The sequence below is a fragment of the Hemicordylus capensis genome, chromosome 2, assembly GCF_027244095.1.
Source record: "Hemicordylus capensis ecotype Gifberg chromosome 2, rHemCap1.1.pri, whole genome shotgun sequence".
In the NCBI taxonomy this organism is placed as follows: Eukaryota; Metazoa; Chordata; class Lepidosauria; order Squamata; family Cordylidae; genus Hemicordylus; species Hemicordylus capensis.
Genome location: NC_069658.1, coordinates 43,922,478 through 43,940,744, shown reverse-complemented (window position 1 = coordinate 43,940,744; position 18,267 = coordinate 43,922,478). Strand labels below are relative to the sequence as shown.

Sequence of the window (18,267 nt, the reverse complement as noted above, 5' to 3'; positions counted from 1 at the left end):
TCATAGTGCTCAGTGCGCTGCTGGGGGACCTCAGTGGAGGAAAACTTGCATGCTTTTGATTACCCCTAGGAATGAAGATGTTCCGGATCAGATGACTGCTCTGCATCCTAGCTTCTGGTTCAAGGGAAGATGAAAGGAGAGGAGCAGGATAAAGAGGAATTGAGAAGATACAAGGGCTTTAAAAAAATAATTAGGAGAAGGAAAGGAAAGCTAGTCGAATAAAATAACTGAAAACGAGCTACAAGGAACAGCAATAAAGTGGAAAACATCTGGGAGTGAGGCAAAAAGGCTGTCTCTGGAGCAGACGCAGGACTATCAGAACTGGGCAGTTACCCTTCCCAGGGCTATTTAAGCTTTCTAAATTAATTTGCATAGTCCTGCATCTGGAGCAACGGGGAAGTATAACCGACGGGATGTCCTCTTTCAGCAGCAAGGAATAAGTAATTTTGTATGGTTATAATCTTGACTGCATTAAGTTCCTGTCTGAATTGCTAGCAATGGGGTCCTGACTACAAGCAAGCTGTTAGGTCATTCAGTCATATTCCTGAAGATTTTGCTTTTGAATCTCCTGTTCATGTGAGATGAAGAGAGATCTTGATCACTTGGTCTGTGAATCAGGTCACATAAATTATTGTATCTTAAACAAAATCAACCTGATGAACAGTAAATACATTAAGGGAGGACTGATTTGATTTCCTGTTAAGTTCTATGTAGTCAGTATTAACACACTATTGTGAAAATGCTGTTCATTTCAATGGAATTGTGGCAAGAGAGACTATTAGAATTAAATAGGGGTGTGCACAAACCAGTGTGCAACAAACTGGGCTGCAACAAACCGGGCTGGTTCAAGTTTGATAACCAACAGAACTGGCCTCCAGGAGAGGCGGTTTGGTCTGCGACTGAATTGGACTGAGCCCGGTCTGTGGCTATGCTTGTAAAGGGGAATCTGCTGAGGATTCCTCTTTACAAGCAAATGGGGAATCTTGCCTTTAAAAGGCTTCTAAGGGTGGCCAGGGGTGTTGGTGGTTAGAGGGCACCTTTAAAAGTAGGTGCTTAGTGATCTGGTGGCAGGTCCTGGAAACCCCAGCTCTCCCCCAAGAAGCGTGGTTCTGGCCTCTGTGGATGCACGGAGGCCATCTGCGTAGCCTCTGCACACATGTGACCATGCAAATGGTCTCTGCACATCTGCAGAGGCTGGAACCATGGCACCATTGTGGGGGCAGGCTGCTGGGGAAAGCACCGGGATTTCCTGGAGCTGCCACAGCCAGATTGGTAAGCAGCTACTACTTTTAAAGGTGCCCTCTCACCGCCACTGCCTCCCTCGATCACCCTTCTGATCACCCTCCCCGATCACCCTTTACAAGCATAGCCCCTCAGACTGTCAAACCAGTTTGAGCGAACCAACCAGACTGATTGGTCGGTTGAAACTAACAGGTTTGCAGACTGGCAGTTCGGTTCAAATTCGGTCTGAATTCAAACTGAACAGCAAAAATCAGTCGGTTTATAACCCCTAGAATAAAACAATTATAAAACAATTGTACATGCCTTTCCCTTTTAAATACTACGCATTCTATGTAAATGTTTTGTTCTGCATCTATATTTATTACATCATCAATACAGCTTAGTCAACCAGGTTAAGTTGTAATACATTATTCAGTTTGCTAAGATAACCAATTTATATGCCTAATTTAATTGGAAAATAAAACAATATGGCATAATACTTTTCTAAACGAAGCCTAGGATACTGGTATACAACTCAAATAGCTATGGGGCCATGTGACGGCTGCAGCACCCTGTGAAATATACTGTTGGTATATTTCACAGGGTGCTGCAGCCGTCACATGGCCCCATAGCTATTTGAGTGGATTTGGTCCTCGGACTTAGGAGACCTGGATTACGTTACTTGCAGTCACACACTATTTAAGTAAGCTTGGAAAGCACACTAAGCATTACAGAGAATATAGTATTGATCTCAGAGAATTGATCTCAAATCCAGTCTGTGACTAGGATGCTAGATAATGAAGATTTGGCCTCCTTGTAAGACAGATAACCTGGATAGAATGCTATCAAATTAATGATACATAAGTCACCATTCAGTAAATTGAAAAATGTGCTGTTTCAAATAATGGCTAACATCCTAACAAAGTGGTCGTGTATAATGAACAAAGTTGCACTAGCACAAGAAGATCACATACTGGATTGCGGAATTACACTCTTAGGTTCCCTTTAAAACAAATGAGGCATCCTCGCAGTGGTGCAATACTAGCTTGGAACACAAGCTCAGACCTAGCACAAGTAGCTAGCACAGCTTTGTGCTAGTGCAGCATCCTTCTGCAAGTGCTATGTTGGTAAAGATGTTGGCCACTATGAACAAGAAAAGCTGAGGGGAAAGCCTTACCCAAACAATATGGTGAACTGTGTAGATGTCACTATCGCCCACATACACTCTGATCGCTCGGATAGTGAATCCATACTTCTTGCCTGAAGTGTGAATTATGACAGGCTGGTGAGGACTTGCAGAAGCAGTTGAGGAGTCACGGCTAGGAGAAGAATCTCTGGAAGATGAGGGATCTGAAGACACGGAATGGGGGGACATTGGACTTCCCAAAGGAGACACACCAAATATATCTGGAACAAATGGTCCTCTATTTAGCACGATCTGACTTTTTTTTTGGATGTATATCAACAGTGGTACCCATACACACAACTTGAAAATGTAACTGCAGCTAAAGAAGGTTCACCCCCTTCATCACCACCCAGAGCAGTTTCCAAAACATTTAAGATTTACATATTTTACTAGATGGGGAAAATAACTATCAACTTAGGGGCTTATGTGCTTCTGACAAGGTTAACCCCTCTTACACATTTCAAATTCTATTTCCTGCATCTCCCACTTGGCAACTCCAATAGCTTAACTAACTAAAAGTTTTGAACTCCATTATGGAAATCCTGCTCACTTGTGAAGTTGTGTGTGTTCCAGACATCTGAAAAAGCTTATGTTATCCTTTGGTACCAACTGTATTTAAGGACCAAAGGAACAATTTAACATCCAAAGAATTAGGTACGTGAAAATTGCCTGCTATTTATTATATTATTGTCTATCCTGGGAGATAAATATTCTGCTCAAGGTACTCCCTATTACTTCTATCAGTTATCAACCTACTTACAGAAAAAACAATCTATATACAAATAAAACCCACTAAGCTCTATATGCACACTGAGCTCTATGGATGCATCAGAGCCATCAGATTACAACCAAACACGAATCTTGTATCAGAAAATTAAGTTTCTGTTCTGTTGTATTAAGAAGGAAGCCAAACAAGACTTATACAAACAGATTCCATAAATGGCAATATTAAACAAACAAACAAACAAACAAACAAACAAACAAACTGCTACTTCAGGTAATACTATCAAGGAAAACAAGGAAATGACCAACACATTAAGAGAAAGAGGTTACATATAATCATCAATTTCATAGCTATAATCATAATCTCTACCTCCTGGGATCATGAGGGACAGAGCACTCGCCGACAGGGACTTTGTGACTTTTCCAGAGATTTTCTTTCTCTCTGTCGTTTCTAGTCGCTGACGAGCCATATGAGATGCTGGTTCACTGGATGGCTTTGAGAAATTATCTGTGCTGTCTACACTCTCACCTCTTCCATTTATCTGATCCAAGTGCTCTGAAAAGCTGCCAACTGCACAAAAGAAAAGGGATGAACAATGAAGAAACAAACAAACCAAAAGTTGGGGGTGGGGGTAATAAAACTACAAGGTAATGATCATTTTTTGGACACCAAATACACATAATAAAATGTTAGGGCCAGTGCTGAGCGAATGTTAATCATGTTTAGAGATCAGGAATGAGTTGTGAGATCACCCTTCTTTGCCTGCTTCTCCCCTTCCATACACTGATTGTCTCATATCCCTCCTGATATGACATGATGCCTATCAACAGCACTGGTAGCATTTTCCTTAATCAGAACAGGCAACTGTCAAATACAGTGTCAAAACAGGATGGAAGTGGGGGAAGAGAAAATTCATGGGCAAAAGGGGAGGGAGAGAAAAGTGCAGGTAATCCCACCAATCTTAATCTCAATCCATAGTTGAGTTTCATCTCTGCACAAGTGCATGACCTTGGGGAAAGGTAAGATGGCACTGCCCAATTTAGACATACCGTTTGCCATTTGTTTATGCAGGATTCCTTTAACTACAAAATGTACCCAGAAACAAGCATAAGGTACACTATTGCTTTATATATCAGGACTGCACAACTTCAGTCCTCCAGCTGATGTTGGACTACAACTCCCATCATCCCTGATTATTGGCCACTGCGGCTAGGGATAATGGGAGTTGTAGTATAACAATAGCTGAAGGGCTGAAGCTGTGTAGCCCTGTTATATATGAAGCCTCTCTTCCTGTTTTGATGACATAAATGTTCTTTACACTCAGCTACATTGGAAACAGCTGCAGCTGAGGCATCAAATATAAATATTCACAGAGACTAACAAGAAAAAGTTGTTCATGTGTAGGAAGGATAATTTCTAAGGACAATGAAGGCTTTAGAATCTAGCACAGGTTCAGTCTTTAGGCTTTAGATCTAGCACTGGGAACTTTACTTGAAAAGTGGGATAAAAATCTAAAGAAATAAAATTAACACCTGTGGTAATTTATCTAGATTCACATTTTATTTGTATCTTTATTATAAGCTTTCCTATCAGAAGTTATGACTCTTGACTAAAACAAATAAATGAAACAATATTCTGGGAACAAATCTCCTGTGTTCAACAACTTTTACTATATAAGTGGCTGGCTTACAGAACCTTAGAGGTCTTCTACTCTAGCTCCCTAATCAGTGCATAGAACTGCATGAAATTTCTACTTTTACAAAGCAGAAGAAACTCTCAACATTACACTGTAGAAAATACTTCCTTTTTTATATCCTACCTGATAGCGTGGAGCTACTGATAGTGCTTGCTGGAGTTGTTACCTCCACTTCATCTTGAATTGTTTCCTCATTAACAAACATAGCCTTTTCTTGATCTTTGCGGGATCCAGCAGAACGTGGGGATTCTTCTTGATCTCCTTCAGCTGATACAGCCAGTTTTGGAAGGAACCCTGAATTGCGACGCTGCCTGGAACTTTCAGTATCAGAGGAGACAGATGTAGATAGCTGTTGCCTACATTTAGAGTGACATTTGCATAATATAATTAAACAGGTGAACATAACCAGAAGAGCACATCAAGGCTCACAGATGCTGCAGTAAACAAAAGAATTTGTCAAATCCTCCCCAGTTGCACTGATTTTTGTACCTAATTTTACAGATATATTTACTGCTAGAGAAAGCCAGTACGATATAGCAGAGTGTTGGATCTGAACTGGAGACAATACCGGGATATGGCTCATGTAGCTCCATTATTGGCCTTTTTGTCACTACATCTCAGCCTAATCTACTTCAGAGGGCAGTTGTGAAGATGTGATAATATCATCTGGGCAAAACACAAATATGGAATATATACTTACATTTCAGAATATTCGGAACTCCAACTTAAAGATTCCACAGATGTTAGTGTCACATTTTTGGTCCTCTCTGTTGTATCTTCTTTCTCTTCAGTTTGATTTCGAGTTACTCGATCTATACTACTAAAAACCTGTATATGGGGGCAAAGAATTGATAGCTAGCGGTTATTTGTATCTAAAAGAACTTCAGAAAAATACCTATCATGCAGAGCACTGTATGCTCTAAATACATATAGGCAGTATCCTGGAGTTTTAAAGGCATTCAGTAGAGGATGAATGAATTTCCAGGAGGCTCTGTTTCTAAAATGATTTTCAATTCTACTCTCCTTGGTCTCTCAGCTAAGCAACAGGATAGCTAATAGCATCTTTTCTGTCATGAATTCATCTCATTTCCTCTTCACCTTTTGACTATACAAACTATGAGCCTGCATGCTACATCTATAGATGCTTCAGGATTTCTAGATCATATAGGATCAATGCATATCTCAGATTACTCTTTAACCGTGAAGTCATTGAAAAAACAAAGAACCCCACTGAATCATTTAATGGCCATCAGTCAGAGGTACAAGGCAGGGGGGGAAATGAACTGAAATTGACTGTGAAGAAGAGAATAAATTACTTGACTAAAAGATTTAGGGCACACACGCCCGCCCCCAAAAAACAGCTGTTTATCTGACAACCCGCATACTGAGCTTGTCAGTGATGGGGGTGGGGGGGAGCTAGGCTATACGACATCAGGCTATTCTTGTAGTATCCTCTCTTACACATAAACAGAAGTAATTTGCAAAGGGAAGATTTAAATGTTGCTTGCTGTCTGAGATCTAGATTCCTGATGCCAAGTCATGACAAAGGTTTCACATCCCTTTTCCACTGCCAAGTCATGACAAAGGTTTCACATCCCTTTTCCACTGCTTCACTCTTAAATTGTCTCTAAAGAAGAAAGGAATTATGGATTGCTACAGATAGGAAAGCACATAGCTATGGATAAGGGGAACAGAAATATCTGTTTTGTTAAATATCTTTCATTGAAGTATATTCTGCAAAAATCATTTTCGCAATGACAGAAAATTTCCCTTTTATTTACACATATAGCCCATCACACCACAAGCTTTCTGAGAGGGTAAAGTAGAAGTAGTGTATGTATTAAAAGCTGCATTGAAGATAATTAACACTTTGTTATGACTTGGCAGCCTTCTTTAAAAACTGAGAGAGACCTCTTTATAAAACATTTAGCACTCCAATATTTTTAGCATTCTCACACTACTTACTATGAACAAAATTGTGTTTAAATGCATTAAGAGATAATATGTTAAACTGCTAGAATATCGACCTTTACATACTCAATCTTGCAATGATTTCATTTGTGGATTTCAAAGCTTAGCTCCATTTTACCCCACTCAAACTAAAACCAACATTTTAGTTTCTTGTTTTCCTCTGTCCACATGCTTTTCTTCATTACTTTCTCATCTTCAAAATGTTCACTTTAGCTTCCAGAACGTCCCCAGTTTCAACTTTTCACATGGACATTTGTCGGAATATAGTGAATTGGGGGAGGTGACAAGCCCCTCAGCCAAAAGAAAAGATCATTCCCAGTAAGTTCAACTTAACAGAATGATCATTTAAAAATGTGATGCTTGTAAAAAAGGCCCTTACAGTTTTTAATAGACAAAAGGCCCACAATAATCTATCATGAAATCCTTTCCTTCCTGTTTTCCTCTGCAATCCACTTATTGCAAGTATGGTACAGCCTATAGATCACATGAAAAATAACACACAAATGCTTACTTTTGAAAATCTATGGGAGCATGAGGAAAATTGTCTTATCTCTAAATTAAAGTCTTCATCATTTGTATCTTCTTCTTCTTCTGTTTCCATATGGTGGTATTTCTCAGAGCGTGCTATAAAGTATTAAAAAAAATACTTCAAATACTGAATTTACCATTGCTTGAAATCAAACAGAGCCGTATCTTGTAGAACTGGAAAAGGTGCAGAAAAGGGCAACCAAGATGATCAGCGGCCTGGAGTACCTTCCTTATGAAGCTAGGCTACAGAATCTGGGGCACTTTACTTTGGAAAAGGGGCGACTAAGGCGAGACATGATCAAGGTGTATAAAATGATGCATGGAGTGGAGAAAGTGGACAGAGAGAAATCTTTCCCCCTCTCTCACAACACTAGAACCAGGGGTCATCCCATGAAACTGATTGTTGGGAAATGTAGGCCTGACAAGAGGAAGTAATTTTTCACACAGCGCATAACTAATCTATGGAATTCTTTGCCATGGGATGTGGTGATGGCCATCAGCTTGGATGGCTTTAAAAGGGGCTTAGACAAATTCATGGAGGACAGGTCTATCAATGCCTATGGCTACTAGTCTGGTGGCTGTGGACCACCTCCAGGCTCAGAGGCACAATGCCTCTCAATATCAGTTGGAGGGGAGCAACAGCAAGAGAGAGGGCATGGATGCTGGACTAGATATGTCTTGTGCCTGATCCAGCAGGGCTGTTCTTATGTAACCATATTCATTTTGTTAAAATTATCAGGAGGCTAAAAAAGAAACGCAATACTTTTTTGGGCCCTAACTCCAGATGCAGTTAAAAACAAAAACAAACCATGGGGGCATGGGGCAATAGCTTAAATTCTTATGATTGTACGATGCTATACATACTGTCAAAGTAGCTTGTGTCATCTTCAGATTCCAGTTGTGGAATGAATTCTGCTTTCTGTCTCAGCAAACTATTCCAGTCTAAATTTTGGAAGAACTGATGCTGTTTCACCTCATATGCACCACCTAGGGGAACAAGAGAAACCCATCTGGATTATATACCAATAAATTCTTCAGTCAGATTATATTAAAAATGTTGAAGGATTGTATACTTGCCCCACTGAAAAGAAACAAGCCATTAATGAATATACTGTAGGCATACATGATTGACTACTTAGTGAGTTTTCTGCACTGCATGAAGCCACGTTGGACTCTGAAAAGGCAGAAGTGGCACACTGCCTGGTTTTTCTGACTAGCATAGGTCATAAACTATCAAAACATACAGATGTATTCATATGTGCTTTTAAAGAATATGGACAGTTGATATGCTTCTCCCCCCTTTCCTCCCTTTGGAGGAAAGAATTTAATTTAATTTATGATTTTATCTACTTGCAATGAAGTCTTGTAATAACCTAACTGGATCAACAACAAATATTTGGCTCTTGTTTTAAACAATATGAAGTAGAAAACAAAACATAAAAATCAAAACAATTACTGCAAAGCTGTATTCAAATTATAGAATTTCCCCTTACACGCTCCCTTTTTCATTTTGCCTCACGTTTCTCTATAAATTGTAATCTTGCAGTGAGGGACATATTTATTTTAATCATGTACAACACCTAGTTTACATTAGGCACTTCCATAAATAATCAATGATGATTGCCATAAAATATTGAATTCTCAAAAGTTTTTATGCAAGGACTTTTGGTATATTTTGTTATATTCTTTCATCATATCAGTTTCTCTGTAGTGTCTCTCTCTTTGTGGAACCATCTTCCCCATGAAATCTGGGGTGCCCCCTCCATAATGACTTTCCAGCATTTGCTGGAAAGCTATCTTTTCATCAGGTGTTTTCTCCTACCATTGTTTGTTTCTCCTACCGATGCCATAAAATTGATTTTTTGACTTTTTCTGGCTGGCTCTTTTTTAGTAATGTAATTTCAAAATCATTTTTACTTGAGTTGTATTATGTTCTGTTTTGTGCTTTTTAATCTTACATTATGTAAACTGCTATGGAAATTTTTATAGAAGACAGGATATAATTTTTTTAAAATAACTAAATATAAATTTGGATTTAGAGGATTTGGGGGGCTGACATTTTGAATACCTTATTTTACAAAAGTCAGATCTTGGCATCTCACTGTTAAAACATCATCATTCATGCTACAAGAAAGGCAGATATATCCTCATGAAACACAATGGGCAGTGAGATACAGGAACTGCATGTTGCTGAAGATTGGAGGAGAAAAGAAAGGTGTCTTTGTATTCATTTTTTTGGCTTGGAATACAGCAACACTGCAATTTTTTTAATGAATGTGGAACAAGATTGCTTAAGTCATGCACCATACATTTCCTTCACTTATACCTTATATGCATGGCTAGACAAGGCAGAGGAGGCACACATGGAACATTGTTTTAGGAGCCACATTGTTTAGAGCAGCCATTTGTCTCACTCAGTCATATCGGCAGATCCAGTGAGAACTGAGCCAAGGACTGAGTCTCTTTGCTCTACCCCAGCTATGATGTTTCTATGAAACATCACAGCCAGTGATTGCTGCTGACATTCACTCGTTTTGCTTTAAGGCGGCAAACATTAAGGGGGGTCCCCAAGCAGTGCTCCCTGCAATAGGATTGCCAGATGTTGTTGCCTGTAACTCCCATCAACCTAGCTGCAATGGTCTTTGGCTGGGGATTATGGGAGCTGTAGTCAACAACATCTGGGAATCCCGGTTACAGGGAACACTGTTTTGGGACCCCCCATAATGTTTGCAATGCCTCACCTGCACCATTCATTTGGCATCCAAAACAGAGAGTAGGCAGCTTGAATTCCATCCATGCATTTTCTCATTATGAGGGTATGATTAACGTGGCTTATACTGACCATGAATGCCAAAGGATGGCCAATTCAACATTACTGGTTTCCATTTTAAAAGTGCAAAGCTCCTTTTTGGAAAACAACAATCATTCCTTAACATTATGTTTATTATTTGCCTGTTATGCAGAAAGAAAAATCTGGACCTCAGTTTCAATCCATTTTCTAATACATTGTGTTGCCAGTCAGACATATTTTGGGGTAGCACTGGAAAGTACCCCCCTCTTTAATATCCCAGCAGCACTGGATCATGGGCTCATGATCAGTGAACATTTCATCCTGCCTGAGTCTGGCAGGAGCCACAGCTGGTCACTTGCATGAGCGAGTGTTGGTCAACGTGCTTGAAGGTCAATTAGCAACCTGAATGAAACCGGAAGCTCCTGCCCCTTTCCTTTGCAGAGAACCATCAGTCTGTGACTCCCAATCAGGGAGGAATTTCCTCACCTAAATGAGATAACAATTTGAAATGTTCCTTCAAGGAGTAGCATAGATATGCGGTACATTTCCCAACTCGTTATGAATTAACAACCTGGCAAGGACTCAGTGGAGAAGTGGCTCATAGAAACTAGCAGCGTGTAATCTTGTTACACCTGAGGACATCCCAGTAAGCAACCGAGCTTAGCTCTATTCACTACACACAGCACATCTGCATAGCTTTACCCTTGACTTTTGTGGGGCAAGATTCACACAAAGTGACTCAGTCCAGCTAGCAATGGACATCTTTGTTTCACAAAAATTCCCTGCCCTAAAGGAAAGGACAAGCCCCCTTGACTGACTCAATTCAAGCCTGAGGGCATGATTTCGAGTATATCTGCCCTATCTAAGCCACATGGCCTCAGAGAAAGGAAGAACCCAAAATGCAACATCTTGGAATCTGTACATTCGAGTTGTAGCTCTTCACTCCTTGCTCTTTTCTTTCCTGCCTGATTATTTGTGAGGAGGCCTCCCTGTCAACGTGCAATGAACACACCAACTTACTCAGAAAGGATAGGTAAACTAACTTCTGGCCCTTCTAAAGCCTTCTTGCTGCTTCTTTCCCTCCTCTGCCACCTTTTCTGCTTTCCAAGCACTTCCCACAGCAAGCCTTAAGCCAAGCTCTGGTTTAGAACCTGAGCGAAACTGACTGACTTCAGCTAAATTATTTCCAGTTAGAATACTAGCCAAGATTTATAGTATTGCCTAATCAAACTCTCTTTGCCATCTATATTCCCATTTCTACCTTTAATAAAGCTTTAAACTATATTTCTGCCTCGTCGTTCTTTCCAATACACCAAAACTTGCTCTAAATGATACTGAAACCAAACTGTTCCCCAAGCCAAGCTAATTTCCCCACTTTAAGCGAAAAGCATAGTTGAGGTGTCTAGCCAGCATCTCGGAGCACTTCTGATAACATTGCTAGTTTTTGTGAGGCTTAAGTGCCTTCCAGGGAATTTTCCAGTTCCCAACCAAGTAATTCTTTTTGCATCTATTAATCTGAATTAGTAAAGGAGATGGAAACCTCATCTCAGAATATGCTTCTCTGCTTGTCTCTTCACAAGCTCTGTTCTTCATAGTCTGTTGTATATGACTAGGCAACATAACGATTTGTTCGCATCATGAACAATGAGTAGTGATCTTTCCCCTTTCTTGAAGGTTTCAGGTTTTAAAATCTACATTCTTGAAGAGTCCTCTCTGTTCTTTGGATTCAATTTGATATGAGACATATGGGATGGATAGATCTGCACAGAAAGCTTGCCAATCATGTAGAGCATTCTATAGCGGGTGGCAGTTGTGGAGAGACAGTGTTGATAACCAAGTAAAACTGTTGAATGTTTTTGGATATAAGTTTAACTCATGTACAAAAGCACCCAAAAGTGTTAAGGGATTTTAAAAAATCTCTACAGAGGGCAAAAAGCAAATTGGCTCTCAGTTACCACTTTGTCTGTTTATTGATCATATTTGTTCTCTGGGCAGTTTACAACATAAAATAAGTTAAAGCAGAAAAAAAACCTTAAAACAAATTCAAAATCAGTCTAGTTAAAAAGCTTGGGTGAAAAAAATGTGTCTTTAAAGACTTTTTAAAAGTTGTCAGAGATGAGGAGTCTCTTATTTCAGCAGGGAGCACATTCCAGAGTCTTGGGGCGGCAACAGAGAAGGCCTGCCTCTGCGTGGCCACCAGATGAGCTGGTGGCAACTGCAAACCTCTCCAGATGATCTCGATGGGCAATGGGGCTCATAGTGGACAAGATGTTCTCTTAAACTGATGGATTGATTAAGTGCCGTCAAATTGGTGTTGACTCTTAGAGACCACATAGATAAGATTCTTTCCAGGATGATCTATCTTCAACTTGGCCTTTAAGGTATCTCAGTGGCGCATTCACTGCTGTCATAATCGAGTCCATCCACCTTGCTGCTGGTTGTCCTCTTCTTCAACTTTTCCCAGCATTAGGGATTTCTCAAGGGAGCTGGGCCTTCGCATAATGTGTGAAGATGACAGATAGATTTGGGTGTCATCGGCATATTGATAACACCCTGCACCAAATCTCCTGATGATCTCTCCTAACCTTTTCATGTAGACTAGCTGAACTGCACAGAGGATCTGTGTGCTAGTACTTGTTTGCTCCCTTTGCCTTCCGCCATAGCCCCCTCACCCCAGAGACCTCCCTACCCTCACCTGAGCCCCCCACAAACTGCCTCATCCCCTCTACTGTCATTGCTTCACACCCAGTCTCTCCCCACTCACACATCCTCAATGCCCCCGTGACATTGCTTCTCTCCCACTCACCCCTGTCCAACTCACCCCAGCCGACGTTACTGCTTCCTGCACAACTACCACCCTCACCTGAGCCGCTTCTTCTCCTTGACTGGGCCCTTCATTGCTACCGCTGCCTGCCCAGGCCCAGTCCGGCCCTCACCTGCCTGCCTTCACCAATGTGCTTGGTAGCCCCGAGCAGCAGCAGCGGTTGGTCAGGCCCTTGCTTGCTGCCGCCATGACCACTTGGTCCCCTCAGGCCACTGACAGGCCCGGGCCCGTCCTGTCCCTCGCGTGTCTGCCAATGGGCTCAGCAGCCCTGAGCAGGAGCGGAAGCGGCAGTGGTTGACCGGGCCCTTCCTCGCTGCCACCATTGCTGCTTGATCTCCTCAGGCCACTGACAGGCCTGGGCCTGGATTATGGATGTGCACGGAACCGATTCAGAGGCCCTTTTACGGACCTCTGAACTAGTTTGAAGGTGTGGGGGGGTACCTTTAAGAACCAGGGGGGAAAGTGGTGCCGGGGTGGTGGTATTGAAGAAAGCGGCAGCTGGGTGTGTTTGAAGAAAGTGTCGGCGGCTGCTGGGGGAAGAAATCGGGGGGGGGGGGGGTTGGCCAGGCAGCCGGCCAGAGAGAGAAAAACATTGGAAGGGGGAGGGCTAAGAAGAGGGGCCAAGAACAAGAGGCGGAGATGCTCTGTGCCCAGCCCAGCTAGTATTTATTTTAATACACTAGTTCTTTGACTATACATTTCTATTTTTTTTTGCAATTAAAAAAAGAGCACTTAACACATGCAGTATTCTTCATGCTGTCTGGAATACTAACCACTAGCAGTCTCTCCAGAGATGGCTAAAACATTAGGCTTGTATTAATTTCCAAACCAGTATTATTTAAAGATGAAGAGGCTATGTTCTAAGTGGTAAGACAGTCAAATCTATAAAATTATGACACTGTCAATATCTTCCCCGCTCAAATACAGAAAGCGAATGTGACTGTATTTCAAAGCAATACGTTTGTTTCTTTTTTTAAAAAAAATGCACAATTCCATTAATGGCCAACGTAAATATATCTACTGTAACTAGTATATCATCAACCTCCCTAGTAAAAATGGGCTGGAGTTGGAGGACTGGAGAGCACAGATTACACCCAGTCCACAGTACAAAAGGCAGTAGCTATACTCCTCTCTGCTTTCCTTTTATCTCTTTCAACTTCTCATGTTTCAGCTTTACTGTTTTTCCTAAAAAAGAATAGCACTGAATGAGGAGGATAAGGAAGCATTATGTCATCCAGCCTCAAGCCTTTTCTTTGGACTAAATCCAAAGGAAACGTTCAGACACTCACACTGAAATCTAGTGTGATAATTTTGGGGGGCAGAGTAAACTGCAGCATATGAACATGCCCCTGTACTTTTGATTAATGCAAAACGTACATCAGGAGGAGGAACGGGTGAACCATGATGCTAAGTGTATTGCACAGGAGAGTCCAGCTGAACTGGGGCCCCCGATTAGTACTGTATTTACCTGAATTGAAGACGGAACTGAATTTAAGATGATCCCCCTTTAAGGGGTTAAATACAGGTTACACCTGCACTGACTCCTAAGGAACAGGCCTCTAAATCTAAGATGACCTCCTGATTTCTAATATCAAAAAAATTCGGGGGGAAACCAGTCTTGGATGCAGGTAAGTACAGTACATGATCAAGACAGCACCTCAGCATGGAGGAAGTGTGTGTCCTGCTTCCTATGCGGAACTTCTATCAAGAAATGTGGCAGGTAGGGATGTGCAAGCTGGCTCGAGCTGGAACTGGCTTGGGTTGAGGGCTTGACCTCAAACCAAACCGGGGCCAGTTTGGCTCAAGGTCGAGCTGAACCCCCTGGGCCAATTTGGGCCCAGTTTGGGGGTGCTAAACATTATATAATTAGGTGTTTTTTTAAACTGACTCACCACCACCATCAGGTTCAGCAGACCCAGGAGGTGCTGCTGCGGCAATGAGGGGGCGTCTCTAGTGGCTTCCCCTCCCCCTGCTGGCATCCCCCCAGTCTCTGAATGGCCATTTAACCCTGTTTCAGAGCTGTTCCAATCCTTGGAGAGTGCGCACTGGCCATTTTGGAGCTGCTGCACATGCACGCTGGCCATTTGCTTGGCTGGGTCGCCCAGCAATGCAAATGACATACGCGAATGTGTGGCAGCCTTCAAAATGGCTACTGCACTCCCAAAGGTCAGAAATGGCCCTGAAACGGGCAGAAGTGGCAATTTGGAGATCAGGGATAGTCTAGCAGGTGGAGGGGAAGCCACTGGAGAGCTGCCCACCCCACCCCACCCCACAGCTGCAGCACCACCACCACCCAGGCCTCCAAATCCAGGGCGGTGAGTCCATCATTTTCCACTACTAATTTTAACATGGATGGCACTCCTGAACTGGGCCCAAACCAGTTCGAATTCGAACCAAACCAGGCCCAAAGTTTGGAAGTGCCACAACCCAATATGTCTGGTCAGGTCTTGAACCAAACCGGGCAAACTGGTTTTGTGCACATCCCTAGTGGCAGAGGTCTAACAGAGGTCTACACAATGGGGAATGAAAGCTTTGCAATGAAAGCTTTGCAATGGGGAATATATTCCCCAGTTATGGGTAAATTTTAACACTGTTATCTGGTTTTTGTCTGTATACTGCATCATTTTTCAGGAGAGGAAGACTGACTTCCTCTTTTGTGAGCGAGAAGGCTGAGTAGCAGTAGATGGCATATGGCATGTGGATCAGAGATAATTTTTTGAGACACTGAAGTGTTCCTGTTCTGCACGGGAAACCTCTGTTCCAGAAACTATTGCTGACTGACATTTCACTTCTTTTTGGCAGTTCATATTTATTGCACCCTAACTAGAAGGTGCAATGCAATCCTGACTGAGAGGACGTGTCTTCATTACCACATCTGGGATATGGCTCAAAAACTCTAAGAGGAGTTGCTGCTTTCACATTAACAAACACACACATGCTGTAGACCAGAGATTCTGGTATGGAAAGTGGAGAAAAATACTTGAACACTTTCTGAACTAAAAGAGGTTGACAATCACATTAGTTCAGAAACTTCCTGCCTTTTCTCTGGGATAAAAACTGCTGTTAAATGAGTGCATGTGCACACTTGTGAGGCAGTGTACCTAGGAAGGTCGACACTGGAACCTTTGCAAGGCTGTGACAGGCACTAAGACAGGCATTTTTTTCAGATTCCTGCTTTATATACTAAACAGGTTGTGCTGAAGAGCAGACTTGGTTACTTACCGAAACATGGTTAAAATAGGTAACTTAACAAGACAGGTTAAATTATAGCTTTGTTGAAAGTTCTATGACTTGGCAGAATAAAACTAGAAGGTAATGCTGTAACTAATTTTCATACTGTGGTCACTAACAAATATTTCTTGGACAACAATAACAAAGTAAAACAAAAGCCACAGGACAAGCCAAAAAGATACTATTTCTAGCATCCTGGTAAAAATGAATGTGAAAACTATGCCTTCTAACCTGTTCCCATCCTCTCCAAGGGATTTTGTCTCAGAAGCAAAGCAATCAGATCCTGGGCGTCTGGAGGTGGTGCTTCATCCTTTTCAGGCCAATTGATTTCATCTGACAGAGAGAAATACAATTGGTGAAGTTGTTTCAAACATTTTCTAGTATACAGCATGGACCTGAGCAGCATACCCAGAAAAATTATGTTTAGGTATCCTTGTCTACACATAATAGCTATTGTTTAAAAATCAGATTACTGTGGTTATACATAATTAAATATTTCAAATTGATAGAAGTCTGTTGAGCTTCACACATGTATGATTATCAAGCGTGGTGCAATGGACAGAATGTTGGATTTAAACATGGAAGGCAGATGTTCATAACCTGGCTCTGTTGGGAAACTCAATGGGTAGAGCTGTCTTTTTTGTTTAAGCCCTTCTCAGAGGATTGCTGAAAGGATAAAATGACACCTTGCAAGGATTCCTGACTGATCAGGAGGACTTTCCTGCTGCCAAAGCTGGCTGGCAGTCCTATCAAAGCCTTGATTGACCTCTGGAATGGAGAAATCACCTAGGTGACTGATGCAATCACTCCTAAGTTCCCTCTCCCATGCCATAGAGCTTGAGCTCCTTGGTTTTCTGAGGTTAGCGTAATGAAATCTTTGGGACAAAGACTAGAGCAAAAATGGAGAAAAGTCATGATGAATCCGACCAGGCATGGGCTAGAGTTCACGTTAGGACTTATTACACAGTGTGATGATGGCAAGGTTATCTTACTTCTCTGCTGCCACCGTGTTTGCACAGTGCTGTCCAGCAGAGCTATTTCAAGTCATCAGGGGTCATTTGCAATTTGGCCCCTCATGAACAAAGGGAGGAACCATGGGTAGGCCACTGCAACTTGTTTGCAACACACTTTGTTGATTAAGTTACTGCATTCTTTCTCACTTAAGTCCTGCTGTCAAACTCAGATATATCCATATCAACAGGGCAAGCAGGTACCAAGGCCCTCAGCCCCTTTTTGCCCTGTTGCTGTCAATATGTTTCAACTTGTTCAGCCTGAGGATGTGAGCAGGTTATTTGAAAAGTCTGCGGCTGATCACTTACCTGCTTGCCATGCCTGACTACGTAGCTTAGCCAGATGTGTGGTTGAGATGCCTCCTTGAAGGAGGGTAAAGCTCCATCAGCTCTGAAGGAAGCAGTGGTAAGCCCTTTACTGAAAAAGCCTTCCCTGGACTCAGCTATAATCATCACTGGCCTCAGGCATGGAGCCAGCCAAACGGCAGCCTGTGTCTGGCCCCGCTCAGCGGGGCCTCTAGTTATGCCCCTTGCATGTGACGTCATGTGCACGGGGACGTGGCTTGGGCTGCGCAAGAGACCCGAGCTAACTCCCCCCAACCACGCCTGGGCTCCAGAGAGCCGCGAGTGAACTCTCCCCTGTCCTTTTCAGGCAGCGCTTGCTGCCTGACAGCATGTATTTCTCTTTCTCTCCCTCCAGCGAGGGAAAGGGAAAAAATGTTGTCAGGCAGCAAGTGCTGCCTGGAAAAGGACAGGGGAGAGCTCACTTGGGGCTCTCCGGAGCCTGGGCATGGGGGAGTTTGCTCGGGGCTCTTCCGGAGCCCGAGCTATGGCAGCCTTTTTCATTGGCAGCCCAGGTTCTTTGATACCGTTCGCACAATGTTGGCTACGCCCCTGACTGGCCTGTCTTCAATATGCCATTCTTGGGCAAGATAACTGAGTATGTGGTGGAGACCCAGTTTTACATTTTCCTAGATGGGACTGATGATCTTGATCCTGATCAATCTGGGTTTCCCCCCACTCTAAAAACTCCCTGTCTATAACTTTATAATAAAACATGCATACATGCATGCAAGTAACACAAT

General features: G+C 42.3%; 1 protein-coding gene across 16 annotated transcripts in view; it reads right to left on the bottom strand.

Annotated features, from left to right (window-relative positions):
- Positions 1-18,267, bottom strand: part of MAST4 (microtubule associated serine/threonine kinase family member 4) — a 443,961-nt gene that overhangs the window by 17,677 nt on the left and 408,017 nt on the right. For 15 of the 16 annotated variants that reach the window (XM_053288778.1, XM_053288779.1, XM_053288782.1 and 12 more), the window contains 7 exons: positions 16,404-16,505; positions 8,191-8,313; positions 7,310-7,422; positions 5,528-5,655; positions 4,951-5,183; positions 3,501-3,701; positions 2,399-2,628 (listed from right to left, as the gene is read on the bottom strand). In XM_053288778.1, coding sequence (XP_053144753.1) covers positions 2,399-2,628; positions 3,501-3,701; positions 4,951-5,183; positions 5,528-5,655; positions 7,310-7,422; positions 8,191-8,313; positions 16,404-16,505 — 1,130 coding nt within the window. The remainder of the gene's footprint in view (positions 1-2,398; positions 2,629-3,500; positions 3,702-4,950; positions 5,184-5,527; positions 5,656-7,309; positions 7,423-8,190; positions 8,314-16,403; positions 16,506-18,267) is intronic. The other variant, XM_053288780.1, reaches the window with a different exon arrangement.